This window comes from Vanacampus margaritifer, chromosome 1 (assembly GCF_051991255.1).
Source record: "Vanacampus margaritifer isolate UIUO_Vmar chromosome 1, RoL_Vmar_1.0, whole genome shotgun sequence".
Taxonomy (NCBI): Eukaryota; Metazoa; Chordata; class Actinopteri; order Syngnathiformes; family Syngnathidae; genus Vanacampus; species Vanacampus margaritifer.
In genome coordinates, this window is record NC_135432.1 from 14,595,754 (window position 1) to 14,620,193 (window position 24,440).

General features: G+C 40.1%; 1 protein-coding gene across 1 annotated transcript in view; it reads left to right on the plus strand.

Annotated features, from left to right (window-relative positions):
• The window catches only part of ankrd52a (ankyrin repeat domain 52a), a 36,401-nt gene extending 12,027 nt beyond the window's left edge, over window positions 1-24,374 (plus strand). The window contains exons 13-28 of the mRNA XM_077575457.1: window positions 2,406-2,474; window positions 3,498-3,638; window positions 4,155-4,217; window positions 4,319-4,430; window positions 4,621-4,692; window positions 4,795-4,996; window positions 7,230-7,317; window positions 7,406-7,523; window positions 8,538-8,760; window positions 8,837-8,924; window positions 10,185-10,268; window positions 10,393-10,538; window positions 10,658-10,740; window positions 11,234-11,316; window positions 11,464-11,555; window positions 12,835-24,374. Of these exons, the coding sequence (XP_077431583.1) occupies window positions 2,406-2,474; window positions 3,498-3,638; window positions 4,155-4,217; window positions 4,319-4,430; window positions 4,621-4,692; window positions 4,795-4,996; window positions 7,230-7,317; window positions 7,406-7,523; window positions 8,538-8,760; window positions 8,837-8,924; window positions 10,185-10,268; window positions 10,393-10,538; window positions 10,658-10,740; window positions 11,234-11,316; window positions 11,464-11,555; window positions 12,835-13,106 (1,936 nt within the window). The 3' untranslated portion in view covers window positions 13,107-24,374. The remainder of the gene's footprint in view (window positions 1-2,405; window positions 2,475-3,497; window positions 3,639-4,154; window positions 4,218-4,318; window positions 4,431-4,620; window positions 4,693-4,794; window positions 4,997-7,229; window positions 7,318-7,405; window positions 7,524-8,537; window positions 8,761-8,836; window positions 8,925-10,184; window positions 10,269-10,392; window positions 10,539-10,657; window positions 10,741-11,233; window positions 11,317-11,463; window positions 11,556-12,834) is intronic.
• Window positions 24,375-24,440: the final 66 nt, after the last annotated feature.

Consider the following 24,440-nt stretch of genomic DNA (forward strand, 5'->3'; position numbering starts at 1 on the left):
CAATCTTTTATGACCGGTGACAACTCCTTTACAACCTTTCTCAACAAATGGAATGCTCATTGACCAATAAAACTTTTAACTGTCCCTGACTTCTATAGCACATACTTTTCATGCAAGCTCAACTGCAGTAAATTGTTCAATATGTACTGTTAAGCATAACTACGTATGCACTCCTAAATACCATGGGAGTTATTTGTTTTTGATTATGTCAACCTGAATATTCATGACCTGTTGAACAGAAAGGATTTAAACCAAATTCAATATTTATTCATTGTCGCTAGCTGACAGGCACTACTTACACTAACAACAAGGCTGCGAATAAAGATGAGCTAGTTTACAAAATCACACTCAGCGTGGTCAACTTGGCGATTTACCTACTAAATGTGTTGCTGTTCTGTTTTTTTTATGTAGCATTTGTTTGGTTTGAAGTTTTAGATTAATCACGGTAGCATCTATGTTACTTTTTGTGAAATAGCATTTTGCATTATGCTACTTTATTAGCATTAAGCTAGCTGACGTTCGTTAGACGAAATTCTATGATTTGGTTGAACTCTTCGGTCTTTAAATGTAGCACGTTTGATTCCTATTTGTTTGGTTTGGAGGTTCATGGGAGCATCCATGCTACTTTCCGCGAAATAGCATTTTGCATTATGCTACTTTGTTAGCATTAAGCTAGCTGACGTTCTTTAGACGAAATTATATGATTTGGTTGAACACTTCAGTCTTTAAATGTAGATTGTTTGATTCCTATTTGTTTGGTTTGAAGGTTCATGGTAGCATCTATGCTACTTTCCTTGAAATAGCATTATGCTACTTTGTTAGCATTAAGCTAGCTGACGTCCGTTAGACGAAATTATATGATTTGGTTGAACACTTCAGTATTTAAATGTAGAACATTTGATTCCTATATGTTTGGTTTGGAGGTTCATGGTAGCATCTATGCTACATTCCATGAAATAGCATTTTGCATTATGCTTCTTTATTAGCATTAAGCTAGCTGATGTTCGTTAGACAAAATTATATGATTTGGTTGAACACTTCGGTCTTTAAATGTAGATTGTTTGATTCCTATTAGTTTGGTTTGGAGGTTCATGGTAGCATCTATGCTACTTTCCATGAAATAGCATTATGCTACTTTGTTAGCATTGAGCTAGCTGACGTTCGTTATGTGAAATTATATGATTTGGTTGAACACTTCGGTATTTAAATGTAGAATGTTTGATTCCTATTTGTTTGGTTTGGAGGTTCATGGTAGCATCTATGCTACTTTCCATGAAATAGCATTATGCTACTTTGTTAGCATTGAGCTAGCTGACGTTCGTTAGATGAAATTATATGATTTGGTTGAACACTTCGGTATTTAAATGTAGAATGTTTGATTCCTATTTGTTTGGTTTGGAGGTTCATGGTAGCATCTATGCTACTTTCCGTGAAATAGCATTTTTTATTATGCTACTTTGTTAGCATTAAGCTATCTGACATTCTTTAGATGAAATTATATGATTTGGTTGAACAGGACAGTCTTTAAATTTACAGCGTTTGATTCCCATTTGTTTTATGTGAGTTTTACTGTAAAATTCAACTGTGAGAGCTTCAAACAGTAACGTTGACCTCTTAGCTGGAGAACTGTAGGAGCGAGAAAGGGATGGGGTGCTTTAAAAAGTTGTTTTCAACAGGTTTAAGTCTGTTTCAATAAATTGAGGAAGGGGTAAAACGACAACAAAAATGTTGTTTTTTTATTATGGTCTCTGTATCGCAGTGTAAAGGAATTGGTGACTAGCAAACCTCAAATAGGCAAGGTTCACTCTAAACGGTTTAACGTGTTATGGTTTTATTTTTTTTAAGCCGCTGAAAGTGGGAAAGTGCAGTGCACGCCTTAGATTGACAGGTACTAGTGTGACACAGGTAGAGTTGATCAAGGATGTCAAGAAGAAGAAGTCCAGCTGTTTTGTTCCCACAGAAGCTGATAATTAACGCATCTTAATACTGTTACTTGTTTATGTTGTAGAAATTGGGGATATTTTCTGAATTGGACACCCACAAACAAGACTGCACTTCCATGTTATTTGCATTTTATTTAACATAGATAAACAACACCAGGGCAAGCACTAAATTTATCCGTAGACAACATAGGCTGGCGTCTCCGTTTTAGACCAAATTTAATGCACGTCGTGCAGTGTGTCATACTTTCATCTCAAGACTGCAGAAATTGTTCAGTGCTGGAACTGGCTAATCAAGAGGGCTATAAATAAATGTGATGCCATGTGACACATCTCAGCGCTTCATTTTTGCTTTTGCGCCAACATCTACAGCAATCTCTCGTCAGCTGAATGAATGTTTTTGCTACAACTGACCATGTTTGTTCTAGTTTTTGTCTTGATCTCCATGTTTGTGTGTCTTTCCAGAAATGTTGAATGTCTGAACTTGCTCTTAAGTAGTGGCACGGATTTGAACAGGAGGGACCTAATGGGAAGGTGAGCATTTGCGATGAACATTACTAGACTAATGATTATTTTAATTATCAATGAATCTGCTGGTTATTTATTATTATTTTTTAAATCGTTATTGAAATTTTTTTTCCCTGACCCCTGCTCCTTAATTAGAGAACTGTACATTATTTCACAGACAGTGCACAAAGGTTGCTGAGCTCTTGAAGTAATACATTATGATTAAAAAAAGAAAAGTTAAAGTTGGACCCTAGACCAACACACAAAAACTATGCTACGCAATATCTGCTGCTATTTGTCACTATACTGTCCGTCTCCTCAGTTTCAAAAACCACGTCAAGATTTTCAGGCTTGCCCGTAACCTTACTGTGAATCCTGTAACAAAATAATCACATTCTCACGCTTGACTTCTTATGACTTCAATTTAAACCTTACATATAAAACATTCAATGGATGAAAACCACGTACTAAGAAGTAAAAACACGTGATTTTGAAACGTGCCTTTTATCTCAAGAGTTAAATTGAAATAACTCCATTTATAAAACTTTTACCGAGAGGCTAGAGCTGTCAAAATGAATTGATTAATCGACAAGTAATCAATTATTAAATTCATTGACAACTATTTTACTATTCGAGTAATCATTTGGAGCCTTTTTTAATTTAAAATTGTCCAAATCCTCTGATTTCAGCATGTGAACTGTAATTGTCCACTGATTTCTTGTAGCCCTGATACTGATCCTTTAATCAAGATAAGACATTTGCAAACATCTGTTTTTACAATGACCGAAAAAGTAACAGCACAATATCAATCTCCCTTTTTTTTTTAAATCACTATAGGAATACAAAATATGAAATAAACACCATATCACTAGTTAAAAAAACTTAATCATGGGGGAAATGCTTTTGGAATACACTTTAATGCAAAATTAAAATGAATCCAATTAGCAAATTAATTGATTGAATAATCGACAGATTAATCAATTCTAAAAAATATTCAACAGTGACAGCACTACTTTTACCAAACAAGATTATTTGCTTTCTTGCTCCTAGGACCCCATTACACTATGCGGCTGCTAACGGGAGGTACCAGTGCACTGTGACCCTGGTGAGTGCTGGTGCCGAGATCAACGAGCCTGACCAAACAGGCTGCACCCCACTGCACTACTCTGCAGCCTCGCAAGCCTTCAGCAGGTGAGAAACATCATCAATAAGCAGCGCAAACAAGGCTGAATCAATGAGTCTAGTCTTGATGGGAATTTTGACAATTGTGCAATTTTAAAGGTGTCGTTTTTATATGAGCATGATTTTGCTGGAAGTAATGGCCCATTTATCCTCCATGGCCTGTTTTTGCTATTTTAACCCTTTTCTATTAGAACAGGTAGACACTGTGAAGTATTATTCCTAGTGTAGCGGTTCGTCGTTCTTCAACGGTGCCCAAAAATACTACTTGTGGAGGTCACGTAAGCATTTGTCAAAACAGCAAAAGAAGCCACGCTCATTTACTCACTATTTAAATGTAATCGTTAACAAATAAATGGCTCCCTAAAAGTTTTCTATAGTAAAAGAAGTTTTCCAAAATATCAGTGCAATTGAAATGTCATTTGTTCAAGTGCATCCAAAATGTAGCTATTGGGCAGCAGCTCACCAATTTGAGGTGCCAGCAGAGAACTTAAGAACCCACATTTTTTTTGACTTTGTTCTTTCCAGAGGTGATGGACATTTTTATGGCAATCATCAGCATGATGAAGAAGAGGTGAAGGAGTCATATTTGTGAGTTGTTACTGCTTTTTTTTTCCTGCTCCACTAGATATGCCTTTTGTTGATCGCAGCATGACAGAAGAGCCATGTTGTCTTTTCTTTCCTACAAACAGTTGCTTGGAGCATCTTCTGGATAATGGCGCCGATCCCTCGATGGTCAACGCGAAGGGTTACAGTGCTGTTCACTATGCAGCTTATCATGGCAACACACAGAACCTGGAGCTGGTAAGTGCATTGTTTTGTCTCAAGTCTGGAGTTAAAACGCTCATGAGAACGAGTGCAAAATACTTGAAGGTCGACTAGCATCTCTGTACTATTGTATTTAAGAGTTCTACTAAGTCCTACTGTATAGTTGCTGTAAATGATCAGTGGAATTAGTAAATGCTGCTTACCATTATATGTTTATACATTTTAGCTCCTGGAGATGTCCTTTAATGCACTTGGAGACATAGAGAGCAGCATTCCAGTTAGTCCCTTGCATCTCGCTGTGAGTATCTTTTCGACATTCCCTCCACTCCGACTCATGGCTTCGAGAGCGAGAATAAAAGCAATGTGACTGTCCCTTTACTTTGCCCTCCCTTTCGTGCAGGCTGACCGGGGTCACTGGCAGGCCCTGCGTGTGCTGACTGAGACGGCTGCCTATGTGGATATGCAAGACGCTGCTGGCCGCTCTGTGCTCTACCTGGCTGCTCAGAAAGGCTACGCCCACTGTGTGGAAGTGCTCTTGGCCCAGGGAGCTTCTTGTCTCCTTAATGACAACCGCCTCATTTGGACCCCGATTCATGTTGCAGGTAAGAGACTTGACTTTAGAAGCAGAGGTGATGCTGCTTAATCATTCTTTTAAAATGTCATCCAATATGTCTCTGCAAGACATAATAACTCATTTACTGCCATTGACAGCTATAGATTTCAATTTATTTAATTTTTTTACATTTTAACAAGAGTATGAAAACCTTTATATTTTTTTGTACATTTAGAACAGATATAAAATTTGTGATTAATCGTGAGTTAACTCGTGAAGTCATGTGATTAATTGCGATTACAAATTTTAATCGTCTGATGCCCCTAATTTTTAATCTTTTCTTTAAAAAAATATATATATATATATAATAATAATAAATAAATAAAAATATATATATTTTTTTAAGAAAAGATTATTAAAAATGTGTGGCCTCCGGCGATTACAATTTTGAATCGTAATTAATTTAACGCAAATTTTATATCTGTTCTAATACAATAAAAAAAATCGAGGTTTTCATACTCTTAAGAAAAATAGGAAAAAATGTTAAACTAATAGAAATAGTTCAAATGAATTTTTGACGTCTATAGCCGTCAATGGCAGTGAATGAGTTAAGATCAGAAAAATGAATCTCTAAGTCTTAGATGTAATAAATGTCATCTCAGCAGTCCCGCTAAATGTACTGCAAGACCAACATCAAACAAATGAAGGTTATTTGTAGCTTATTAGATACAGTTGTCCAATGGGTGAATATGAATTACATCATAACTTTTGAATTAAACGAATAGGACGCGTTTGAAGTGTTTTGTGAGTCTGTGGCTGTGCCCCAATATCAAAATGGAGTTCAGTCATCTATTTAGCACAGTAGTCACAATTGTTTTAACACTTTTAATATTAATATATACTCAACAAAAATATAAATGCAACACTTTTGTTTTTGCTCCCATTTTTTATGAGATGAACTCAAAGATGTAAAACTTATTTTACATACACAATATCACCATTGGGTACTCAGGAAACAAGTCTCAGAAAACCAGTCAGTACTGAGTTTTTTGTCATAAAAGTCATAAAATATTGCTATTTAGCTAATATTTTTATGTGATATCGCCTATAGAAGTTCTGGTCAAAAAATGCTTCTGAATATGTTCTGGAGATAAAAAGACGACATGCTAAGGCTAAACCGGCACTAAGCTATTGTTAATGTAGTCACAAAAGGCCAGAATAAATGATTAATGCTAATGTTACATGTTTAATGCTAAATGAATATTTTAAACTGTCTTTGTTTTTGTATGTCTATTTTTTACTTCATGCACAGTTGAGAATGCTCGAGCATAATTTTCACACAGTGTGCAGAATAAAAAGTTTCTAATTTTCTATTGAGAGCCCAGAAGAAATATCTGTATATTATATTATAATTCTTTCCTTTGTTTCACCTGACATCATTCGTGTTGGCGCCATGAGTTAGTTCACTCCACTTGGTGCAAAAGCTCTCCAAGGTGTAAAATCTTAAATATGTAACTGCTAATTAACAGATTCAATCTTATGCATATTTATTTTAGAATTGAAAATTACAAGATTGTGCCATATATTTTTCCCTCAGAATTGAGTTATTCCATGTTTTCCCCTTTAACTCATTTGCTCCCCAAAACGTATAAATATGTTTTATTTTAAATGTTTTAAGTGTCCCAAAGACGTATTTATACGTTTTTATGCGAGAGCATACATAAGGCTTTGATGCAGCCTCTCAACTGCAAAGAACAGTTGAAGAAATGGAAGTTATTACACAAACGGCCAGCAGGTGGCAGCAGAGCATAGGAAATGAACCAGGACCATGTTGAAAAAAAACTCATGATGAAACTTAACAAGTATTTTTTTCTTATGAAATAAGAGACTTTAATCTTTCTTTTGGTTTTTATAGCAATAGAACACAATATTCTGTGGGCCTTGCAAAATCAGTCAAAATCCAGTTAAACAGCCGGGAGTGAAGGGGGTTGCTTCAGTCAAAATGTTTGGGAGTGACTGAGTTAATTGCGCAAAAACAAATGTGACCGACAACAACTATTTTCTCTCTTTGTGTATGTGTGTGTGTTCTTAAAGCCTGGAAAGTAGCATTTTGAAAACAAATCTGCCTTTATTCTCCAAAATTAATTTTTTTAATCTTCACCCTCCTGAGCGATGATTTCATAATTTTTGCCAGAGGTTGTACTATGAATTTGTGTTTTTACTATTGGGCTCTTGTAGGTACTCTTGTTTGGAAAAAATCTAAACAAATTGTGTCTCTTCAGCTGCTCACGGTCACTCCGATTGCCTGCACAAGATGATCGAATGTGGGGAGGAGGGTGACCTCATCAACGTTGTGGACAAGTTTGGCCAGTGAGTGCTTCTTTTGTAAACGAAGGCTTGACGCTTCCTTTTGCTCAATGAAACATCCTTCATTTTCGTTACTTGTGGTGCGCTGCAGGACACCTCTAATGCTCGCCGTTCTCGGGGGTCACACTGACTGCGTCCGCTTCCTGTTGGCCAAGGAGGCCGTTCCAGATGCTAAGGATAAGAGAGGCAGCACAGCGTTGCACAGAGGGGTAAGCCAACAACGCTCTTCATCTATGGGTACCTTATAGCAAGTGTCATAAGACTACAGTAAAGTTCAGACTATAAATCCCAACTTTTTTCCCCACCTTAAATTAAAACCTTAGATTAGCACACACTGAAGCATTAGTTCAGAGATACTGTAGCTAAATGTTCTCCAAATGAGAGGCCAACCTGTGTATTTGTCATAATCATTCAATGTCGGCAATTACCAATGGAAAATTTAGGTCAGAACTACAGTCGTAAACTACGTTATTTTACTGTAAATTGAGGAAGAGATAGAATTCAAGAAGCTACTACATCTTCGGGTATGAGTCGCCGACTGTTAATTAATTCACACTTGTGCAGTTCAGTAGTGTTAAGTAGCGTTGCTCAATGTGCGGCGGTATAAGAAACTCACACTATCATCTAATTCACAGGTGTCAGAATCCGGTCCTCGAGGGTCCGAGTCTTGCATGTTTTCGAGGTTTCTCTACTCCAACACACCTGATTCAATCATCAAGATCATTATCAGGCCCCTGCATAGCTTGCTGATGAGCTTAAGTTTGATTCAACTGTGTTGAACGTGGGAAACCGCTAAAACGGGTTTCACCAATCCCGGTCCTCGAGGTTGGGAGTCCTGCAGGTTTGAGATCTTTCCACCTACCAACACACCTGAAAGATCAGGATCGTTATTAGGCATGCTGATGAGGTGGTTATATGGATCAGGTGCGCTAGTGGGCGGAAAGATCTAAAACCTGCAGGGCTCCGGACCTCGAGGACGGGAATTGGTGAACCCCGCTCTAAAACGCGCAGAACTCAGGCCCTTTGACACCACTGAACCTGTGTTCTTTGAAAACAGCTAACTATTATGTTTTTTATTAAAGTTTTGCACAATTTTAAGGTTATATTTCCCCCCAATTCTTCAAATAGCATGACTTCATGCATGGCTATTGGGCTTAAGAGGTGCCACGGTACCCACTTGGTTCTGGCTGACGGTCTCGCCCTTGGGGGTTGGTGTGTTTTAGGCGTTGCTGGGCCACAACGAGTGCGTGGCGGCCCTGCTGGAACACAAAGCTTCTGCGCTGTGTCGAGACTGCTTGGGTCGGACGCCACTGCACTACGCCGCCTCCAGGGGCCACGCGGAGATCTTGGCCAACCTGGTGCAGGCCGCCACAGCCACGACGGAGCTGCAAGGAAAACTGCTGGACAACCAACAATATACCCCGTTGCACTGGGCTGCATACAAAGGTTTGTCTTCAAGCCACTTGACGTTTGAGCGCATTGAAATATCGTAGTGCATCACTTTGAGTGTCTTTATTTTTAGGGCATGAAGACTGTTTGGAGATTTTACTTGAATTTAAAACACTTATTCATGAAGAGGGAAACCCTTTCACTCCCCTGCACTGTGCTCTGTGAGTATTCATTTGTCTGTGTTTCTTTCCGTATGTGTTAACTCTTTGATTGCCAAAAACGTTAAATAACGTTTAGTAAAATCCTAGAGGAGTGCCAAAGACGTTAAAAGACGTTTGTTTCAAAACAGTGGTGAAACTAACCATTTTCTATTGTTGATTACTGAAAAACGGAATAAGGTAGAAACAAACTGAAAGATGAGAGTCCAATCTTTCATTTGGTAGTATGCGTGTTTCCATAGTCCAAACACATAATTTTCTGTGGACCTTGAAAGATCAGTCAAAAATGCTTAAATCGGCTGGCACCCACGGCATCCCTTTTCTGAAAACGTCTGGCAGTCAAAGAGTTAAGTTGGTTTCAAAGGGAGGGATACTCAAACTCATTTAGCCATTTTCAGCAATAACAAGTGTTTGGCTCACCGGTTTTCTCGGTTTGGTCATGTGACGTTAGCAAACTGAGCCATGATTGGTTGTTACCTGAGCACTAAGCACGTTTGATGTCATTTTCAGTCAACAGCAAATGGCAAAATGTGTTTTTAAAAGAATTAATTGTACATGGGAAAAATAATGAAGTTATCAAATTGATTATGGACGAAACATTAACTTCTTACTGCTGGAAATGGCTAAATAAGGCAAGCATCTCTTTAACCCCTAGGCCTTATTGTGACCATTTTTGGGCTTTTTGTTGGTTCTGACCAAGCCATTTCAAAATAAAATACTGCCCACGGGTTTTAAGGTAATGTACATTAATAAATAAATTAATTAATAAATGCATCCATGTTTGCACGGTGTCTCTTGGATGGCGCCCACCCTCCTCCTCCATGCGTAACAGCTCACCCTTCTCCCTTTCTGCTAGCTGAGAAGGAGGGGAAAAAGTTAATTGGAGGAAATGAATGTCAAAGAAGCGACTCGTTAACTCAACTCTGTTTATCATGGGATGGCTGTTGCATCAGGACAATGATCCAAAACAGAAGCAAATCTACAGCAGAATGGCTTCGAAAGAAGAAATCACATGCTCTGAAATGGCTCTGTCAAAGTCCTGACCTCAACCCGATTGAGATGCTTAAGAGAGCTATTCACACCAGACATCCCAAGAATATTACGGCAAAAGTTTTGTAAAGCGTAATGGTGCAAAATAAATGTTATGACCAAGTTATTCCCGAATTTTTCGAATTTCCCAAAGGTTCACGTTGTTTTCCTCCCACTGCAAGTACAGAAGCAAAAATCTAGTCAGCACTTTACAACAATGCTCTTTGACAACAGGATGAACGGCCACAGCGGCGCTGCAGAACGGCTTCTTGAATGTGCCGGGGTCCACATGATAAACACCAGAGATGCCAAAGGAAGGTCAGACTACTCAACCCATACGTTTGAACTTTTCCTGTGCACGAGATTGTCATAGAATAGGACTACATTAAAAGGCCTCACATCAATTTTTATTTTTATTTTTTTTTCTTCTGTGTGCGTGCAGGACCCCGCTGCATGCTGCTGCTTTTGCTGAGGACGTCGCAGGACTCCAGCTGGTGCTTCGCCATGGAACTGAGATCAATGCGGTGGACAGCAATGGATGCTCTGCTCTTATGGTGGCTGCCGATAAGGGACACAGTGGCACCGTGGGTAAGTAGACTGAGGAATTTAATGCAGACTGTAATTGGTCATTTTTCGTTTTTTTTTTATGATTGCACATTAATTTTCGCTTTGACGCCATAACTTGTCTTTGTTTTGTGGCTGTTCAGCCATCCTGCTTCACCGGGCAAAGGCCGACCTCACACTGCTGGATGAGAATAGGAACACTGCCCTGCACCTGGCCTGCAACAAGGTACACACTCACTTATTTATTTCTATTATTCCATCCTAAAGATACTACACAGGATTTAAAGTAATCTCATACTCATACGATACTAATTTGGTACCAACGACCGATCTCATTACCAATGAGCATTCTTGTGACTGTGCCGGAGTGGAAGCTTTGTTGTTTTCCACGGTGCACTTAAATGCAGCAGTGCACGTTGAAGAACGTAATGACATCACTTAGGAGTCGGCAAATCAATCTCAATGACAAGAAATCAATCAGTACAAAATATGCCAGGAATACCAATCAGATTCCCAGCCCTAATGCTTAGTACTGGCACGATTCCCGGCACCTGGGGAATTTGCTGCCGTACTGGTTTGGTACTGCAACCCTCCCACGTGTGGGGAAAAAAAAAACAACCTTTCAGGCATGGAGATTTTTCTCAGTTTAAATCATGCAACTTCAGTTTCTCAGACTGTCAAGGGGTTTTTGACATTTTCTTTGTTTGCTGTCCCTTCAGGCTCATGAGATGTGCGCTCTGCTGATTCTGGGAGAGATCCACAGTCCCACTCTTGTAAACGCTACCAATAGTGCTCTGCAAATGTGAGTAGAAAAGATATTGTAGTCATCGTCATTAGGGATCAAATGGAATAATGACAAATCCCTTGCAGTGATCTCGTCGTCTTTCGGCTGTTAGGAAATAAATGAGAAATAAGCCCCTGATTTAGTTTTGGACTCGCTTGCTTCCAGGCCCCTCCATCTCGCCGCTCGTAATGGCCTAGCCACAGTGGTGCAGGCGCTGCTGAGCAGAGGAGCCACTGTTCTGGCTGTGGATGAGGAAGGTGAGCATCTAATCTATGGAAATCAAGTATTGTGTTCAAGTAGTAGTTGTGTAATGTCGCTGTAATAAAAGGCAGTGGAGCCTTAAAGTTAGAGCAAATGTTCCAGGATGCTTGGTAAACCTCTAAGGCTGGCAGTTAGTCATTGTCATAAAAAAAATGTGAGTTTATTTTGTACAATTTCCGTGTCTCCACTGATGGGCACCGCTTCCACTGATAACATGGCTGTGAACAGAGACAAGCTCGATTACAAAAGCAGTCAGTGTTGCCAACATTGTGATTTGATCGCTATATTTAGCCACTTTTTCCAATCACTCTAGGCTAGCGATTATTTAGTTAGAAAGCGACGCTATAGCTTCATTCCTGCTAAGAAACCGACAGCATGTAGCACAGCCATGTGATAGCTAATCAATTGCTCGGATCATTACCGAGGACATGGTGTGTGGCTAAATTTACAGCTGACGTTTTATCAGTGAATGGATCAATCAATTTCTTGGTCCATTTAGAATTGGTGCTTAAATAATGCCTTCATAATGCTGTTTACATTTTGACATCATTAGATCAAGGTAAAACCAAACAAATCATCAACTAGGGGTGTGCCCAAACATTTATTCTTATAAGAATCGCGATTCTCATTTAGTAAGATTCAGAATCGATTTTAAATGCCCCAAAATAGATTTTATTTAAATTATTTTTCTTGCCTTTGTGTGTTCGCCTTTATTTGGAGCGTTGTTCATGTTGTACCCGATGTGGCCACTGTGGGGCAGTGTGGTTCCAAGCGGTCTAATACACTGTTAAGTTGTAGCCACAGAGAGTAGAAGGAAAAAAATCACGATCAAGTTATTCCAATAAAAGTTGTTTTTTTTTGCAGTGTGGAGCCATTGTTTAGAGTGATAAAAGTGCTGCGAGTAGCGCACTAATTAGCATTAGCGAGTCAGACTGCAGTAGATCATTCCTTGCACATCTATAGATTGAAGCAAAAATCATTGTCAATCAAATCATTTTGAATCAAAAATCGTTCTTAATCGAAAATCGATTCTGAATCGAATCGTGAAACATTCAAAGATTCCCACCCCTATCATCAACAATACTTCACCATTGTGATACTCTATTAATATAAGGAACAGCAAACTTACAAATTCAGCAATTGCGAAGGAAAAAAAAAAAAAAATTATTCAAAATACAAATCAGATTTTAATGCAAAAAAAAAAAATCAAGCAGCCCTTCTTTCCACAGTTGTTATTGGATAGCGACTTCATGTGACTTTTTCCTTCTCCACCAGGCCACACCCCAGCTCTGGCGTGCGCACCCAACAAAGACGTAGCCGACTGCCTGGCTCTGATCCTCTCCACCATGAAGCCTTTCCCCCAAATTGACCCTTCATCCTGCTCCTGCTCCTCCCCTGGCGTCTCCCCCTCGCCAGGCCTCAACTTGCTCAAGCACTGCGGCATCACGGCCGCCTGCGCCCCCCTGCCCAGCAACGGCCTCCACAACGGCTACGTGAAAGACCGCCACGGCGCACCGGTTGGCCTGGACGGCTGTCTGTCCGAGTGAGGTGCGCCGCCGCCAGGTTTGGTCATGCTGCTGTCACCGTCATCTACCACCAGGGGGTGTCTCCCTTTAATGTGGCCGAGAGGACCAGGAGAGCACCCGCCGACATATCTATTCTGCGTATGTATGTATGTGCGTATGTGTCTGTGTGTGCGTGAGTGTTTGATCTTCTCTTGAGGTGCAGTCAAACCTAATATGCAATTAGAACCCCATTCCTCCATCCCAGAGTAGTGCTTACTACATAGAGGCTTGTTGCTCTACAAGGCCACGCCAATCAAGTGTGATGTCTAAACAAACGTAATCTGGCCATGCGGAAGTCATTTGAACCCTTTAAAAGCATCAGCACTGGAACAACTCCCATCATATCGTTGAGCGAAGTCATATCACTTTGGTGACCTTGTAGAGGAACTTTCAGCCTTCCCAAAAGAATGAACAAAGAGTTTCCTTTTGAGATGTTTTTTCCTCTTCTTTTTTTTTTTTTTTTTAATTGTACCTTAGCCTAGATTTTATTTTAATGAAGGAACCACACAAGGGAAGAAAAAAAAATCAAATTAGCCGAAAAGTGCAATGCTTGTGTACTACAGTACAATCCGAAAAGGGTCACAAAGATTCTGTGGTGTACTTTGAAACGGCTCCTAACTTTTTTTTGACATTGGAAGATAATTCGGTGACGCTGCTGACTACATTAACGCGCATCCTTGCAAAGGAGCGCCACGCCGGCATCGACCCTGAATGCTGCCGATGCTGATATTTTAAAGATGCTAACTAAGTGTTTGTTAGGCTAGAATGTTTCTAAGCATATGTTATGACCAAAGTTGATCAACACTACTATGGCTATAAAATTATTTATTTGAGATGAACTGTACTGTACAGAGAGAGAGAGAGACAATAGATCTTGATATACCTCGTCAACTCGTTTAGCAGCTGCTTCATCTTTGCCCAGGGTCCGTAGGCCTGACGTTCTTTTTTTTTTTTTTTTTTTTTTGGGTAGGTCGGGAGAACTACTGTAGGATGTAGTGAAGTGACTGAGGCCTTGTTGATTTCGTAGATGAAGGCTTTACAAGTAATATCTGCCAACAACACCTCATCAGAGCGTCATATATCTGAGCACATAAATGAACAAGCCATTTCAATTTCGTTCCCATCTCTTGAACAGTGTTTGTGCAAAGATTTCAGAGTTAGCGCGGCCTACGCGATAGTTCCGTGTGGCGTTTAGGCCTTTTTCTTTTGTGCGTGCGTGTGTTTGTGCGTGTCCATCAGTGTTGAAGGATTATTTCTTGAACTCGTCTTAATAGCTTCTATCTCTTGGTCGTCGTCAATTTGAAGTGTATTGTCTGCTTATTTTACTGCCTCCATTATTAATATTATTATTACTATCATTATTATTATTATTATTATTATTATTATTTGGCAACTTATGAGCAATATTTTTCTTTTGGCCTTTTTTGTTTGTTTTATTGAATAGACAATCACTGTCACAAGGGCTTTTGTTTCCCTGGAATGTGTTTGGTTTTCCTTTTGGTCTTACTCGGTGACAGATGACCTGAAGACTAAAACGAATGGCTCTGCGTGTTTTGGGCATTTTAAACCGTCTGTGTCAACACAAATGCACTGGATTGCCTTTGACGGCGTCTCATCAAATGCCTTTTTCGACCCATGCCTTCCGTCATTTCAGTTGGACTGCAAAGCGGCAAAAGTATTACGAGCCTCCCCACCCCCCGAGACTGACTATCTCGCGTTCCTCCCGCTTGATAGCGCAAACCGCGGTCGGCGGCTGATGATATTTGCTTCGTCCGATGTGTGTTGTCGAGTAGGGTTGGTGATTTAGATGGAGAATCTTCTTGGCATGTTCTGAACTCCCATGATCGTGTGTAGCGCAGCTCGCCGTAGCTGGTGTCGCGTTCTTCTTTGGAGAGCGGCACTGGCTGAGACTGAATAGCGCCGCTCGCTTTCGGCCAGGGCGTGCACGCCGTTTAGCCTCAATTGCTTCAAGAGTTGTTTAATCAGCAATCATTTTCACACAGTTATTATGCCCATCCCCAGTGCTGAGTTCAGGAATAGCAGAAATCCAAATATGTGCTTCTTGCTGTTTATTAATTTGTCTCCCATTTCTGGTACTTAACATACTAAAGATGATTGTATGGCACCATTACAGCTGTTAGCGTAGTGTTTTCTTTCAATTTTTTTTATTTGCTTCATCTGCTGGCCATGATAACTATACAGCATCCACTATCCACTGATAGTCAAGTGGCACAATTGCACGCATTAGTTGACCAGATGGGTGGTGAGGACCGATGCTCGCTTTTCCAATCCTCCCTCCCTTTCTTACTATTACAATTGACACAGACTCCGGTTCAGAGGAACCATTGCTCGTTTGCTGAGATGAAATTTGCTTTGTATCGTTCTTTCTTTGCTTATTAATATGAGGTACATCATTTGTTTGCGATCTCAGGATCTGTGCTTGAAGCAGTAAGCAAAATTAATGAATCAATCAGAATTCAGCAGGATATTAGTATGAGTTTGTTTTTTGTTTTTCTATGTGGACGGGATGTTCCATGACATTTGATTCCCTTTTTAACCTTAATCCCACAGCACTTAATTAGTCAAGCACGCACTTTCGTACATTCAGGTTCTAAGTGTGCAAAATGGAGCAGATGTAATGTATGTACTTGTGTTTACATGCATGTGTGTTGCTGCTGAATTACAGGAACGGTCGGCTAGTTATCGACGAAGTGCATTGCATCGATTAGCAAACGGTGTCTCCGACCACTCGGGGGCGCTGTCCACTGCCCACTGGCTTTTTGATCTCGTTTTTTGCGTGTGTAAGTGTGCCTGTGAGGGAGTGAGAGCGAATCGGTTGTGTGGCTGCGCCTTCCTGCCCGAGACACTTGGAGTCGACGCCTTGAGTGGGGCTCCTTCGAAAACACCACGTGCACCGGCCAGTTGTGGGTGCGTGTCCGTTCTGGCAGGGATGTTTTTTTTTTTTTTTTTTTTTTATTCCTCTCCTCTAATGATGTCCAAATGTGAGCTGTAAACGGAGACATTGCCTCCCTGCAACTATTCAATCTTTTCGTTTGGGACATTGTGTTCTTTTACATGCTTTGTATGCGTGTGACAGTAATAACGTAAGTGTTGTGCATGTTTATAGAGCAACTAGGTGATTGGTCCAATTGTAGCAATAGCGCGAGCGTGAGATTGAGTGCAGCACAAACATTGCCATCTGCTTAGGCCAAGTCATTGATGCCAATGGTTAGATTTCAAATACAAATGCGGGTTTGGATGCATTCCCAACTATTGCCAAAACCTGCAAAAGGAGGACGGGGAACCCTCCCGCTACAGCTTTAATTGATTTATGCATTCATTCAGGCCGTTTACAGTCTGACCGTTCAATCTGAGCCATGACTGAAATGAATGTCAGGTCGGGGCTTGGTCCCCTCAAGCGGGAGGATTTGAAGTAGTGGAAAATGTCCGTTAGCATGTACTGTAAAACTGGTTGTTTTAGAGTGTGTGCGTTCTCATCTACCTTGCACTGAAGTCGTTTGGTGGCTAATTGTTGTTTCCATGGATTTTGAGTGCAGCCAATAAGGTGTACGTTGGACAATTTGACATCCATTTCATTGAGAATGCCTTATCAACCGGGACAAAAGAAAACATGACAAACAAAGGCCTACAACAGAATATGGTCGCCTATATTTGACAAAAATGCACCTAAGCAACACCCATTTAGTGCCATAGAAACCTTTATTTGCCTTTAGATGTAACTCATATTGGTCAGGAACTTATTCCCTAATAGGCAGGATTATTATCATAATTCTAATGTTTGGACTTGCATGTCTTTGTACCATTTAGGACTACAGTAAAATAAATATTTGCATGGGATATTTGGATACTTGGACACAAGTACTATGTCGGTAGGATTTTATAATTGGGCAACATAGTTTTGGTTTTGGCAAAGCAATCCCGCGTTTGTGTTTGTTTAGCGAGACGTATGTGTGTGTTTGTGCGTCAGAACTTTTTTGTTGATGTCATAACAATTTGGAGGGAAACAAAATGTATTTTCAGAATTGATTTACCTCTATGGATGTCTCGGTTCTTACTTGAAACAATGCTGATAATACAGTATGACAAAAAAAAAAAAAAGGCAAATTTCAATTCAGCTCTGATCCACTGTTGAGCCTTTTGCCTTAAAAAGCATCAAGAAAAAAAAAATTGATCCCTGGCAATACCTGACACGTTGCAACGCCTGTATGTGGTTATAGCAGGACAGCTAAAATGGCATGTTGGCCTTCGGGTGTCAAGAAGCACACAAATCTGTGGCGGTAGCACATAGTTGAAGGTTGCCATGGTGCAGAGATTGTCCCGAGAGGAGGATAACGCCATATTTGCCACTGTGAATGAATAGAGTCAGAATTTACTTATACACAATCAACCCGGGCTTCTCCATTACAGCCACTGAGGGTTTCAAGCGGTGCTCCTCACATTATTCACACAGAAAGGAAATACAATAATAATTATATTAACCCTGGAGAACCCAAGAACCCTTTTCTTCTTTGGAAAATTATGAATTATACATTAAATGACTGCTATAAGTTCACTGAACACCAAAATATATGTTTTTCCAATTTTAACCCTTTTTTTTTTTTTTAACTAGCTCAGAGTTGCTAATTTATCAAAATATATATATATATAAAACATACTCCTAGGCATATGCAACATGATATGAAATAGATTAACAAAAAAAACACAATTTTACCATCTGATGGTTTGCTGAGAAGATGGTTTTGTTTGGATTGATTTCCAGCTCAACAAAACAGCATGTTGCCAGCCATCTTGTCACCACCACTCTGGCTCATGTAAGTGCAATATTCATCCACTAGATGGCCCCATGCAGGGGTCAGAAGTGGCACTCTGGACTTTTGAAGTTAAATTCGTAAAAATAAAAAAAAAAGGTCTTTGTTATTTGAGTAGCAGAATTTATAGGGGCCAAATTTGACCCCGTGGGTTCTCCAGGGTTAATAGTAAAAAAAAAATAAATACTATTCAAAAAAAAAAGTGCAGCTACGCGAAGAGTCCATCTCTCCATGAGTTACGTAATTCAGTTTAAACCAGCCTAAATCGGGGGGGGGGAAATGTATATTGACGGAATGGTCACACGCTTGCGTTTTCTACCTTTACCAAGTCGCTCCCTGCTGCACCTTCTCATACTTTTTATTGGACCTGCAGTTTTACCTCATCCTGTGTGTGACGACGCTAACTGTAACCAACCGTCTTTCCCCGAGCCCTTTTTTTAGGCTAGGATACAAAGTCCAGAATGTTTTTCCCCATGACAGTCAATATTCCGTTACCTGTGCATGTCATACAGGACGACGGATTCTGTCCAACTGTAGGAAGGTAGCTCTTTTATTTGACCTCTTGTCTAGTCAAACAATTTCTCTCCCATGCCTGAAGACTTTAGCCACTGCCCTACATTCCCTTCCTCTCCCTATTCGTAGGACCTGTGTACTATCAAGCACAGCGGTGGCACGGTGCCTTTTATTTGTTACTACCGAAAGGTACGGTCTTCCATTTGTATTTCCCGGAAGCCTTATTATACAATGGGGAAAATGATATTTCACTCAGCATATCGGACCGCATGTCCGAGGCTCATCCAGCACCCGCAATTTTACCCTCTGCGATCGGATTCTTTTGGTTTTGCATTTAGCCGCTCTGCGTTTGACCAGGGCGGTGAAAATGGCACATTTTGGACAGTTTTTCAGGCACATCCAGCAAGCGAATGGATCGGGATCAAACGGTATGAAAGCACAAATCCAAAGAAGGCACCACAAAGCTCTGTTCACCCTCCCAAAACCTCGTTTGAAGGAGCTTTTTCGGTACAGATGAGGTTTGACTATGGGATGCATTGAACCCTCAACACCGGGGATGTAGCAAAACAAAGACATCTTTAAAGGAAAAAAAAATGGTATCAGAAGAACAAGGTCTTGATCAAATAGCCTTCGAAAATGAAAGGCTAGCATCACCCACTGACGGTCGATGACGGCGACCGGTCTCGCGGCCATCCGACAAATCGACGCATCCCCAGCTTGACCGTCAATCACACAAACTGTAGAAAGACAACCGTGCGGATCCTCTGAGCTTCGTCAGAGCGTTCCCAACTCGTCGCTATCCATTGACGACGTGCGGAAATCACGTCATTTGTTGTGTTTGCGAAACCGATTCTTGATTTGTGTGTCATTTAGGCTCGACCGAGTACAAGTAGGGTTTCCGTAGTAGCCAGCGTGCAGTGTTAATAACCGTGTGAATCGTTCTCTAGAAGTGACGTAACGTGTCGTCGTAACTGAGGCATGAATCTTCTTAAGCTGACCTCGTTTGGAAATAGACAAAAGATAAAAAGTGCAATAACCTTTTGTTTATCGTTGCTTCCTCCGTGGATTATTTAATATGCTTTTAAGTTGAGCACCAAAAGTCACTCAGCTGTAGCAAATAAAGGATTTCCTCTTGTTTGTGTTGGGAGCGGTGGCGTTTTGACTGTGGAGTGTGTGTGTGCGTGCTATTTCGTTCTTAAAACTGTGATCCAGCTGTGACGAGCCGCCTGCTTTGGAGGAGGCTCCGTGCACATGTTGGCTGGTAGATAGGATGAGTGTGCGTGCGTGCGTGTGTGTGTCCTCATGGATGACACTATTGTACTTTGGAATCTTTTATTCCTCCACTACTGGTTTCTAGCTGGTAGACATGTTCCTTTGCATGTGTAGATGTATATGCATCCTCCTCCTCGAATGAAACATTTCTCCAACAAAAAAAAAAAGAAAAAACTAAAGAAAAAAAGTGTTTAGTCCTGCTGTCTGTGCTATATGCGGATAAAAGGAGTATTGAATATGCCTTATATTTGTGTTAATGTTGAACATTAAGGGTTCTTGCGTGTTCCTCCCTTTTCAGCGTGTAGCCTAAAGCTTGTACAGTCCGACTCTTGAGATTTCTATCTACTGTATAGCCTACTGTACGTGTTTCCACACTTTGTTACCTGGAGTTAATTGTCCTTTTTTTTTTTTCCTCCCCGAGAAACATTCCCCTCGAAAGTGCCGTTTGTTTTCACCAGCAGAGAAGCAGTGTCTTTGGGGGGGGAAATGGAGGAGGAACACTTCGCTCGCAGTCATTGTTGAACCGACAATGACAACTCGGGCTGGATTTACACGACAGAGTTAGGGTGACACAATTACGATTTTTTTTTTATATATATATTTTTTGCCTCCCATGTGACTACTTTGAATGTGTCTTGACCGTACTCGCTGAGGAAAACACATGGAAGTGAGTATCCTGAGCTTAGCATCCAACAGCTGACGTGATCGTCCTCTTCAGACCACAAACTGGTTGAGAGTGAATCAAGCGCACCTCTGCTGTTTGCGGCGTGCGCTCTCGCAAATGTTTTCCAACACATTGAATCCGCAATTAGTTCCACACAATCACCAAATGAGATTAGAGCAGTGGTGTCCAAATGTTTTCTTTTGAAGGCCGCATACAGAATAATCGAAGGATGCCAAGGCAGCTCTAGGTTTGTTTGTTTTGTTTTAAGATTTTGAGCTATTTTTAAACAAGACCGTTTGGGATTTTTCATGACTACAATTGATCCGTCCCAGCCCTGGACGACTATTTTTTAAAGCGGCGTTTACCTGAGGGTATTATTTATAAATCAGACTTTTACACAGACAGCGAAATAAAATATAAAAAATTCTATTTTAGTTTTAAATAGCTTATTTGCATATCTAGTAAAGCAGGCTGTTAAAGTGATTTTTTTTCGTATATGCTGAGGGCCGCTAGAAAATGGACAGCAGGCTGCAAATGGCCCCCGGGCCGTAGTTTGGATACTCTGACTTTTGGTGTTCAATTAATGTTAACCCAGCATTGGTCAAATAACTGATACAGGCATACATTGGAATTTGCCACTTAAAGCACCTGTAATGTAAATCCAGCCTGATCGATATTAGGCCGCGAGGATTTTTTTTAATTGTTTGTTTTGTGTTGTTCAACCGCGCACCTTTTTACTGCGTGATGGAAGTCGCCTCACCGTGCTTGATTCCTCTAAAGCAGAGCCATAATGGAGAAGTTGTCCCTTAGGAGCCCCCTTGAATGTGTTACGAGGATTTAGCCTACTGTAGGAAAGGATGTATACTTGCATGTCTTGTGACATTTTAGGCGTGATCGTCCAATCTTTGTTTGGTTGATTGGTTTTGTTTAGTCACTGTAGATGTTGCCACCTCATTGATGCTCACAAGCTATTAACAATCCTCACAACTGGACTTGAAGCAGGCGTCGATCTGCCGCTGAGGCAGCCTTAAGTCTAAAAAAGAAACAGGTAGAAAATAGCTTGCCTGTTTTTACTCGGAGTGGCTTATCACGGGAGCCCTTATCAGGAGTGGAAGGACTCTGAATCAGGGCATGTGATGAATTACAATCAGCTAATTTCACAGTGCACCTTCGCAACGAAGAATTGTACACACGCAAAAAGTTGGCGCGTCCACCCAACATTCCAAAGTTGACTCCATATTCCGCGGTCCTGTCCGTCTGAATAGGCTCGTTTGTTGTTGTTTTTTTTTGCTTTACGGGTGAATCGAGTGGGCTCGCACGTGTTCTTGTGTGCCTGCGTCAATGACAGGGTTCCCTAGTTAGCCTGATTACCTCATTTACAAAATCTGCAAATCTACTTGTTCTACTGTGCGCTAAAAGGAGTCAATGCCATCACCAGCAGCAAGACCTGTGATGACAACAGGACCAACCCACGTGTTGTAAAATGAAAAACTGGGAGAAACTCTTTAAAGATAAGGTTTGCTTTGGTATGGTTTGTGTTTCTTTTAAGGCTGAGTGAATTGGCACAGCAGCTCATCGCGTTGAGTTAAGCAGCGCTTGAAGAACTTTCAAACCCCAGAGTTTCTGTGGCACAAGCCGATCATTGTTGAGGGTCTGCACTCGATTTATTAATTCATGCTTTTCTCTACCGCCAGTCAGAATGAATATTTGCTATCACTTTTTAACTATTAGTTGACTGTAATGCAGACACTGGTCAAAAGTGCACAGAACAGAGCTCACTGCAGCACTTTTTTTTTCCTTGGAAACATATGGAATGTAAAAACATTGGTAAAAATGGTGTCATCTTTACTGATGTTTGCAAGCTGACGTTGATTTAAATCGGTCAAACCCATCAATCTTGGGCTCATTTTTTCAATTAATGCCAAAAATAGAAATAAATGCTTTTAACCCATTCACTGCCATAAATTATTTTCCTTTTTTTTTTGTTATTAAAAATAAGGGGCAAGAGGCGATTAATTTTTTTAAAATTGTAATTAATCGCATGACTTAACTAGTTAACTCACGATTAATCACAAATTTTATATCTGTTCTAAATTTCCAATTAAAAAAATTCTAGGTTTTCATACTATTGTAAACAAAAGTGGGGGAAAAAAAGTTAAACTAATAGAAATAGTTCAAATTATTTTTTTTACGTTTATATTATAGCCGTCAACGGCAGTGAATGAATTAAAAAAAGAAAGAAAGAAAATATTATTTAAAAATTCGGGGCATCAGGCGATTAAAGTTTTTTATCGTAATTAATTGCATGACTTCACTAGTTAACTCACGATTAATCACAAATTTTATATCTGTTCTAAATTTCCAATTAAAAAAATTCTAGGTTTTCATACTATTGTAAACAAAAGTGGGGGAAAAAAAGTTTAACTAATAGAAATAGTTCAAATTATTTTTTCTACGTTTATATTATAGCCGTCAACGGCAGTGAATGAATTTAAAAAAAAAAAAAGAAAAGAAAGAAAGAAAATATTATTTAAAAATTCGGGGCATCAGGCGATTAAAGTTTTTTATCGTAATTAATTGCATGACTTCACTAGTTAACTTGCGATTGATCACAAATTTCATATCTGTTGTAAATGTACAATAAAAAATATATATGTTTGATACAATTAACAAAAGTGGGAAAAAACGTTAAACTAATAGAAATGGTTCAAATGAATTTTTGACGTTTATAACCGTCAATGGCAGTGAATGAGTTAATTGGATAGGAAATGATGAGGAAGCAGCTTACCTTTAAGTGGCCAGGCAGTGCATTGCATTGATTTAGCTATGTTGTACTTAATTAACAGTTAACAGTTAATTCAATCAATTAACGGACTCCAGATGAGCTGCTGTACTACAAGTCAACTCGCCACCTGGCGGATTTAAGCGAACCTTGGCGTTTGCAACACTTGCTGTTCTCCGTAGCATTTCTCCTACCTCCTTGTTTTTGCAGCTATGAGTATGGTTTGTCTCTCCGCATTGTTCCGACTAGAAGAGCTCGCCAGTATAGGAATACAAACAGATTTTATCCTAAAGCAATTGTAGTTTAAAAGAATTGTGTGCTTTTTTTTTTTGTTTGTATGTGTCGATGTCTGGGGGAATTATGAGAAGCATTTATACGACTAAACACCACTGGAATGTGAAGCCAGACAATGTTACGATGCAGATTATGATGATAGTCCCCTTTAACGTTTGAAGTGGCGCACAGCGGAGTCATCTTGTAGAAAATCGGTAACCACATCTTGGCTTTTATTTCACTCTCTAAATCACTGACTGTAACTTCATTTTGGAACAGTATTGACTAGCCAGGAGCGTGACAATATCACGGCGGAAGGGTGGATTTGTGATTCGGCGGCGCCCTCTGTGCCGTTTGCCTTTTGAATCCATCCGTCCGCTGCGCGTTGGCACAGTAGGCGTCCTGTCTTTACGCCGTTTCATCACCCTGCTTTCAGTTTGATGGCAAGTGTGGGGGGGGGACAGGACAGGGTTTGAGGTTAAATCCCGCCCCCAAAACCAACCTAGCTTCCAACCTCATGCATCCGCTCCCATTGTAGGACAGGACCGATCCACCCCCACCATTCCCACACCCTCATGCAACCCGCTGCCTCGCCTCAACCAGTTCATATTTTTTTCTCTTTAGTTTATTCGACAATGCAATCCTGAAAGCACTTTGCCTTGTTATTCCTTTGTGTGAACATGTGAATGATGATTTGTTACAAAAAAAAAAATGTTAAATATGTAAATGATCATTCACTGTTTTGGAAAAACCTGCATTTGTCTTTCTGACATTAAAAGAAAAAAAAAAACAATTTAGTGACATTCAAACCTATGAATCTATTTTATAAAATGTTTGCTGCAGCCAATTGGTCTTGTCATTCAGTATTGTGGCTTAGGGTTGTTTGTGTTGAATAAAGTGCTATTGCTAAATATTTACTCTGTCTGCTGTCTTTTCTCCTTGACTATTTTACACATGCAATACATCATACATAACTACAAGAT